Raw genomic sequence first — 9739 nt, 5'->3', positions numbered from 1 at the left:
AATGAACTCTTTTGGCTTGGGTTGTCAAACACTTTAAGAAAAATAGGATGAAAGATTGAATTAGTTGCAAAATTGAGTATTCAAATGCACTAAAATAAATAATTTATTTATTTATACTGCCACAAAATAAAACGTAGGCCCACATTACCACTAGTTTTAGACTCTTTGTATCAAACAAACCATATAGGACGGAAAATTGCGATACTTTCTTGAGCTAAGGAAAAAAATGCTAAGAGGTAGTATCATTTGATCATAAACCATAATGGTTCAGATAGATTTATATCCATTTTCCCCAACAGTGATGCTTTGTTGTCAGTGATGTTTACCATTTTCTTCTTTTTTTGTTTTTTTTTTCTGCTTTGTATTTAGCCTCCAGCACAGTTAGGATAAATCCAATATGAAGCAAGACTTGAATCAGTGCCTGGAAATTGGTCTAGTGTACTATCACTTTTAGTTTTCATGCAATAATTAATTCATTTTAAATATATATATACAATTATAAACAAATATTTTAAGATGATTTTTCACAGGTCACAATATCACAGGTGATACCTCATAGTTTTTTTCCTATATAAATCATTTGGATGAAAGGTTTACAAAGCATTTCTGAAGCTGTATAATCTAAAACCCTAGTTGAAATATTAAAAGAATTATAATACATTTTATAAAACAAACCAAAACAATCAAGATATTATAGTTAAATAAAAAAAAAAAAATAAATAAAAAAAAAAAAAAAAAAAAAAAAATATATATATATATATATATATATATATAAATATATATATATATATATATATATATATATATATATATATTATATATATTATATATATATATATATATATTATATATATATAATATATACCATCAAAATCAGAGACCGCTCATGCCGCTGAGGATGAACAGCTTCCATATACACAGGCTTCAGATCCATAAGATAGCTATAGTTTGTTAAACGCTCATCAGTGATCAGTTGATAATCCAAAAAAGATTTAACTGCGATGAATATATATTCGGTGTCACCCAGATAAGAATGGGTTCTCTTTTGAATTTGGTTTCTCTCAACGTTTCTTCCATAATACCATCCTTGTTTTTTTTTCCTCGCCACAGATTCGCTCGTTAGAGAGAAACAAATTATACAGTAAGGATTAATAATATTTATAATCAAATAATAATTTTTGTCATTATTTCATTCTGTAAAGCTGCTTTGGGACATTGTTAAAAGAGGTGTACAAATAAATTACACTGACGTGGAAATCCGAGATGAATATACATTAAGGGATTCATTTGACATTTCACCATGACAATTTGAGTAAAAATCTATTAAGAATACCAATTTTCATTCCTCACTAAAATATAAAATAATCCCCAAAATACACATTGTAGTATTATTTTTAGATTTCTAATCCATAGATCATTACACATCTGCTATATGATTACTGCTCTGGCTGAATTATGGAACGATCTCACTCTGTACCATAATATGTTCCATATGGCCAAGATAATATTGTGCTTTTTATGCAAATATAACAAATGCAGATGATTGCAAATGCCTTATGAAAACAAATAATTATCCCATTAGGGCATTGGTTTCGGAATGCAATTATTAATTAAATGCAGAAGAAAAAAAACAGCAAAACTGATGAAATCCACTTAATGATCATTGTGTCCATGACAACAGCACATAAAAATATAATGACCCTCTGTTCGGATATAAGCAGAAGCCATTCAGGGTTATATTTATTGACTCGGGTTTGTCAGCGACTCTGAGTCAATTTGCAGTGGCAAAAGGTCATCGCTGAATGAGACAGCCTGACGCGTGGACTTTTTCATGACTCAAGACTGAGGGACAATAGCGCAAAAGATTCTTAATCATGACTCAGCACTGGAGCTGACATTTGTGTTTGTATGTAGTAAGAGGGATATTTTGTGTATGAACATAATTTATATCGAAATTTGCATAAAAACCTGAACTTTACCTGACATATGACTTTATTTATTTACAATGTCATTTTTAATTAGTTGACAAAACACCCAATCTTGAGGTCCAGATTATACCTCAGTATTACATTCTGGGATTCTTACATTGTTTTATAATTCCAAATTCATCCATTGTTTTATGGATTAAATGTTATTCTGAAAAGAAATAAGGAACCCCGAGTGGTTCAAGTATGATTGAGCCTCTTCCTACATTTAGACTTTGGGATTCGCTACTGAGCAACATTTTCAGAATCATTCAGAGTGCAGAGAAACATGCAAAAAGACAAGCATCTTAATTGATCTGATTTCTTTCACCTGGCGATGAGTCTCACATACACTAACGTGTGTGTCCTACAGGTTCGTACAGTTGGCATGTAAAAGACAAGTTGTTTTCAGGATGTTATCACTATTACTAATATTAACACTAATAGCTTTTCACACTTCATTCTCAGTTTGCTCATGATAATTACATCGTTTACATATTAAAAACAAAAACACACACCAAATAACCGACAATAAAAGCAGAAGGTAAACTTTGTGGAATGTTTCTTAATAAATTATCTAGAATCAATTCCAGGATCTTAATATATTATTAAAAAACAACATTTCTTTGTATTTCAGGAATTATTAGAGCTGCAAAAACATCTAGATTTAAATGCATTTAAATAAATAAATAAAAAGAGGATGATAAAATTACTTTGGCATTACAGTAAAAATAAAATTATATATATATTTGTAATGAAAAATAATGAAATTATTATGCAGGTAAAATGTAATCAATGAAAGTATATGATGAGATCTTTTTTTTTTTTAAATAAAATTAAAGAATGACTTTAAATGTGATTTAATATGTATGTTTTTGCACATGTATATAAAAAAAATAAAAAATAAAAACTACTGTTTATAAATATTATCAATATTATATTACATACTTTTACTGCAGGGTTTTTGTATTTTTACTTTATGGTATTAAAGCATGTCTAGAACTGCATTATATTTTATTATATTATATTTTATTGAACAATTCATCATTTTTTATTTAGTTAGTCCTTTTTTTTGCATCTTAGTTCAAACTGGAACTTTTTTTCTGGATTTTCCGGGCACGCGCTTGTCGGGAAGAGGCGTGGCTTGTACTAAAAGTGGGCGTGCGTAGCGGACACCGCGCGCGCATAAAACGCAGGTCGTCGCAGGTTTTCAGGAGACAGAAACCTGGAGAGAGAAAAACAGATCTGAGGGAAATTTAAAGAAAGTTTAAAGAAGAACTTTAATTTATTTCACATACAGTGGCAAAAGTTTGTGAAGGTTTCTAACTTTCTGTTCAAACACTGAAAACTTAAAGAAAAGAAGGAAAAATGAAGCCAATCAGCATCGCGTGCGGCGTCGCCGTCATCATCGCGTGCGTGTGCGTGTTCCAGAGTGCAGGTGTCCCTCTGACTGAGTCTCAGGTAAACTCTTCATCTTTATTCTATTCTTTATTTTATTATTTTATTCATTTGAAAACCTTCTTAAATATCTATCTATCTATCTATCTATCTATCTATCTATCTATCTATCTATCTATCTATCTATCTATCTATCTATCTATCTATCTATCTATCACCTCAATATCTATCTATCTATCTATCTATCTATCTATCTATCTATCTATCTATCTATCTATCTATCTATCTATCTATCTATCTATCTATCTATCTATCTATCTATCTATCTATCTATCACCTCAATATCTATGTATCTATGTATCTATCTATCTATCTATCTATCTATCTATCTATCTATCTATCTATCTATCTATCTATCTATCTATCTATCTATCTATCTATCACCTCAATATCTATCTATCTATCTATCTATCTATCTATCTATCTATCTATCTATCTATCTATCTATCTATCTATCTATCTATCTATCTATCTATCTATCACCTCAATATCTATCTATCTATCTATCTATCTATCTATCTATCTATCTATCTATCTATCTATCTATCTATCTATCTATCTATCTATCTATCTATCTATCTATCTATCTACTTTTTGTGATTTATTTATTCTGTGATGTTTATTTACTTGTTTTTAATATTTATACTAATTATATTTTTCTTATTATTTTTCTTATGCATTGTATTATTACTATTTTATGTATATTATTAAAATATATTATTTATATTTTTTTTTTCTTTTTTTTTCTTTTTTTTCTTATCTTTATTAAAAAAAATTTCTTTTATGCTTGGAAAGCGCTTTGAGATAGTACTTTTAAATGCGCTATAAAAAATAAAGATTATATATATATATATATGCCGTATTTACACTTTTTTCTTGATTAACAGGGTAAAACAAACCTGAGGATCTAATCTTTTAATCTGGTTTTTAGCATTTTTTTTTTTATTTCCTTACATCTGCAATGATATGAGCTGAACTTCCATATTTATTATTTTTTTAATCTTCATTTATAATTTTATTTCTAGATCTCTTAATATTTCATTTGATATCTTCTCAGACTCTGTATAAATTTCGGATTTAATTGAATAGATTTTTCTCCTGATCCTCAGGTGCACCCCGAGGAACCGATGGAGGAAACTGAGGCAGTGCAAAGTCTTGATCAGGGCGAGGCATCATCGTTGGCGAGAGAGACGAGTCCCGAGGTACTGACCGCTGAGTACCTACTCGACACTCTTATTCTAAAATGAGTCAAAAAATGAGAGAGATGAGACGCTTACAGCTTTTTCACTCTTTTTTTTTCCCAGGTGTTGTTCAGAACGAAGCGTCAGAGTCACCTCTCTCTGTGCCGATACTGCTGCAACTGCTGTAAGAATAAAGGCTGTGGGTTCTGCTGCAGGTTCTAATAACAGGAACCAAGTGCAAGTTCCGCTCATTAACTTATTTATCCTGCTGGACTGATTTTATTTCTCTGTAACGTCGAACTTCTCCTGCTCGGACGTCTTCACCTGCTGAATGGCTCCAACACTATGGGTTGAAAAGAGGACACTTTGTTTTCTCCACACCGAGACCGGAAAGGATGGACGTTATGATGTATGAGATCATTGTTCTGGGAATTTCACCCAGAAGCTACGCTTTCTAGCTTTACTCTTCTGCATAGTGAAGGAACTATTTAACAAATTTAAAAAACGTGTGATCAAATATTCACAAACTTGCAAGAAAAATTGACAAATTAGCTAACTGATAAGTGAGTTCGGCTTGCTAGGTAGCATCAGCAAGCTACTCCTGGAGAACTATCATTAATATCTGAGCTAGCATAATCACAATTCTTTGTATAGGTAGGTCGCTGGCTCATCCAGTGTTAATAAATGTTTCTGAAGTGCGATTGAATCCAGAATGACAGTATATGCTAAGCATAGTGGCAAACCTAGTAACTGATAAAAATGAGGTAATAGTGGCATGAAATAATGAAGTCTAAGATCTTCATTAAAACTTGGTCCTTGTGGACCAAAGGGATGTGTTCCTTTTTTAGCAATGAAGCTTGGTGAAGAAAATGTAAAGAACCAAATGCAAACTTTATCTCGAGCTCTACATTTGTGGGCGTTTATGTACAGTATATCCCTGATGTAAATATATGTCAAGTTGATCATAATTAATACACATTTTTTTTGTAATACATTTGTAATAAACAAGTTTCATATGATTCATATGTCTGCTGTCTTGTGGTTGTGCCTAAACACGATGCTATAGATGGCAACGCTCCTTCACTGTTATTAAGTCTTCAGATAATTAATAAGCAGCTTCACGACGGTAAAACGGTTGACGTAAAAGCGGGGAAACCAACTCCAAGCAGACAGGAACTAAATCAGGATCTGCATCACCGCAGACTTTTTTGGAGTACGCTATTAATACTGTTCTCCGTATGGTGAAGTGCGTGGAAGATCAAGATGTCATTACAGAGCCTCTATTGAAGCTAATCCTTGAATCGTGCCTGACCTACAGCTCTGCTTCCAAAAGACAAGCAGCCATCATCCAGAGGAAATCAATTATAAAACACGAAACAACTAAAAGGTCAAGGGAAGGAAAAGGGTTTAATCAGGAACTTGGATTTAATTGGGTAATTTAAGGTGATGAGTGTAGAGCGTCTTTACAGAGGCGGCGGTTAATAATGTAGCATACAACAGGTAGACACACGATTAACACACAATTAACACACATTTCAGCGCATCCTAGACCCAGTTTAGTTTCTCTAGGATTTGATTAGCATGGTTTTCATTAGTGTTTGATCACCATTTCCTGTCTTTGGATACACTGTTTTAGGGTTACTAAATTCCACATGGGTTTAATGGTTTTCCCAAAAGGAATCAAGGAATCAAAAGGATTCAAGGAATCAAAAAATCACCAAAAGTTCAACATTTTCAGTATTTTTTCTTCATTTTGTGCAAAAATTATTATGTGGGATAAAAATGAGGCGATTGGGGCGTTTTCTTATTAGTGTGAGCATGTGGCTTACATGTTGAATGCTTAGTGTTTCTTTGTACTATTTATACATTTTGCCACTTTTATAACTGTTAAGAAAAAGTTACAGTACATTGCCAAAGTTGAGGTTGTAGCTTAGTGGTTAAGGCTCTGGGTAACTGATCAGAAAGGTCGGGGGCACCCTTGGTAACCCCTGAGCAGGACTCTTAACCCTCAGTGATCCAGGGGTCCAGTATCATGGCCGACCCTGTGCTCTGAACCTCAGCTTACTAATATCTCTGGGATATGCGAAGAATTTCAATGCTGTAATGTACATGTGACAAGTATAACACCTTTCCTTTCCTTCTTTAACTTTCCTTTCAAAGGTTTGCTGGCACCTGAACATCTCACCTATAGCAAATATGGACGCACACAGTTGTAGAGAATGTCTTTGTATACGGTGACAAAACTTTACAATCTCCATTCACTGGAAGTGCAAAGCGCAAACCTGTGCACAAGGCGAGTCTCTTGGAGACGTGGTTTGCAAAGGTTGACGTCCGAGAACTGCACTGAAATCTTTATACTATACCGATTATACCTACCATCGTTCTTACCCGACGTTTATCACTCGCATGCCACTCGCAGCATGATCCGACATTGCGAAACGACCGTCATACCATCTAACAGCTGAAATAAATAATATAATAAATAAAAAAATAAATGTTGGCGTGGAACGTCTGCACTAGATTTATAACAGTCTCCAAAAACTACAATGTAACTGTAACATCCAATAAAACAATCATCTGTCTGCAAATATTATTAAGGATTACTTTATAACAGGGTCAATCATATGTCAGATCCTCAATGAAACCAAATCCATATCACTTATATTGGTGATCTGTTTTCTGTGGTGGTTGGTGCTGGTGCTGGTGCGTGTTAACTGAATAACAACATACAGCAAAACTATTATGTTCCCAAGTAATCGACCGAATCCAGATTCAGAGTAGAAAAACTGTCAGTAGAATGACTTCCTACAGTATTTCTCCATGATTAGATCTGCGAGCGCTATTCAATTGGACCAGTATGCCTAAAGGCACTGGCATAACGGTCATCAGTTTGGACACCATTTTAAATCTGGGCATCAAGGTTATGAAAAGAAAAACAAAAGTGGTTCATAAATGATAGAAGGTATGCTTATTTCACATACAGTGAGGAAAATAAGTATTTGAACACGCTGCTATTTTGCAAGTTCTCCCACTTAGAAATCATGGAGGGGTCTGAAATTGTCATCGTAGGTGCATGTCCACTGTGAGAGACATATTCTAAAAAAAAAAAATCCAGAAATCACAATATATGATTTGTAAACTATTTATTTGTATGATACAGCTGCAAATAAGTATTTGAACACCTGTCTATCAGCTAGAATTCTGACCCTCAAAGACCTGTTAGTCTGCCTTTAAAATGTCCACCTCCACTAAATGTATTATCCTAAATTAGATGCACCTGTTTGAGGTCGTTAGCTGCATAAAGACACCTGTCCACCTCATACAATCAGTAAGAATCCAACTACTTACATAACCAAGACCAAAGAGCTGTCCAAAGACACTAGAGACAAAATTGTACACTTCCACAAGGCTGGAAAGGGCTACAGGGAAATTGCCAAGCAGCTTGGTTAAAAAAGGTCCACTGTTGGAGCAATCATTAGAAAATGAAAGAAGCTAAACATGACTGTTAATCTTCCTCGGACTGGGGCTCCATGCAAGATCTCACCTCGTGGGGTCTCAATGATCCTAAGGAAGGTGAGAAATCAGCCCAGAACTACTCAGGAGGAGCTGGCCAATGACCTGAAAAGAGCTGGGACCACCGTTTTCAAGGTTACTGTTGGTAATACACTAAGACGTCATGGTTTGAAATCATGCATGGCACGGAAGGTTCCCCTGCTTAAACCAGCACATGTCCAGGCACGTCTAAAGTTTGCCAATGACCATTTGGATGATCCAGAGGAGTCATGGGAGAAAGTCATGTGGTCTGATAAGACCAAAATAGAACTTTTGGGTCATAATTCCCCTAAACGTGTTTGGAGGAAGAAGAATGATGAGTACCATCCCAAGAACACCATCTCTACTGTGAAGCATGGGGGTGGTAGCATCATGCTTTGGGGGTGTTTTTCTGCACATGGGACAGGGCAACTGCACTGTATTAAGGAGAGGATGACCGGGGCCATGTATTGCGAGATTTTGGGGAACAACCTCCTTCCCTCAGTTAGAGCATTGAAGATGGGTCGAGGCTGGGTCTTCCAACATGACAATGACCCGAAGCACACAGCCAGGATAACCAAGGAGTGGCTCTGTAAGAAGCATATCAAGGTTCTGGCATTGCCTAGCCAGTCTCCAGACCTAAACCCAGTAGAGAATCTTTGGAGGGAGCTCAAACTCTGTGTTTCTCAGCGACAGGCCAGAAACCTGACTGATCTAGAGAAGATCTGTGTGGAGGAGTGGGCCAAAATCCCTCCTGCAGTGTGTGCAAGCCTGGTGAAAAACTACAGGAAACGTTTGACTCTGTAATTGCAAACAAAGGCTACTGTACCAAATATTAACATTGACTTTCTCAGGTGTTCAAATACTTATTTGCAGCTGTATCATACAAATAAATAGTAAAAAAATCATACATTGTGATTTCTGGATTTTTTTTTTTTAGATTATGTCTCTCACAGTGGACATGCACCTACAATGACAATTTCAGACCCCTCCATAATTTCTAAGTGGGAGAACTTGCAAAATAGCAGGGTGTTCAAATACTTATTTTCCTCACTGTATATGGACTGAGGACTGTTTCCAAGGGCTTTAATATGCATATACGGCTTAGGTGTTAATGGTTTTCCATGAAACCACTCGACTGTTTTCTTTCAGTCACGGCCTCTTCGTCTGTCACGATTTATAATTTGCATTTAAATCACTGCTGAGGTAAAGCCGGAAAAAAAAAGAAAGAAAAACGCCAACCTTGTGCAAGTCGATACTTTTGAAACTCTTAACGACAATGGATGGAGCAATAAAAAAGGCAAACTTGCGACACAAACTAGAGTCATTAGTATAAATTAGCATTGGGGATTATTGGTTTCTTCTTGAGCTTTCTGATTTCTTTTACTCTCTCACACATACACCACTAACTGCATCTTTTACAGGACATTGCATGATGAATGGTACCAACATTACCTTGTTTTACATTCACACATTTTTCTAGTCAGGTAGCAGATGCTTTCGATCCACACTTGAGCTTTGGGGGCCTTGCTTAAGGGCCCAACAGTGCTACAGTGGCATGCACAAGTAATTTTAGAATTCTTCCACATTTTATACTGCTACAAC

At 35.0% G+C, this 9739-nt stretch overlaps 1 protein-coding gene across 1 annotated transcript; it reads left to right on the top strand.

Moving 5' to 3' along the window:
• The first annotated feature begins 3186 nt into the window (after nt 1-3186).
• hamp (hepcidin antimicrobial peptide) lies at nt 3187-5622 on the top strand. Its single transcript, XM_083529559.1, has 3 exons — nt 3187-3425; nt 4532-4624; nt 4727-5622. Exons 1-3 carry the CDS (start codon nt 3333-3335, stop codon nt 4823-4825), a joined length of 285 nt encoding a protein of 94 aa, XP_083385685.1. The 5' UTR covers nt 3187-3332; the 3' UTR covers nt 4826-5622.
• The last annotated feature ends 4117 nt before the right edge of the window (nt 5623-9739 follow it).

This window comes from Silurus aristotelis, assembly GCF_946808225.1.
Source record: "Silurus aristotelis genome assembly, chromosome: 25".
NCBI classification, from domain to species: domain Eukaryota; kingdom Metazoa; phylum Chordata; class Actinopteri; order Siluriformes; family Siluridae; genus Silurus; species Silurus aristotelis.
The sequence above is the reverse complement of the archived record's forward strand: the minus strand, read 5'-3'. Positions and strand labels throughout refer to the sequence as shown.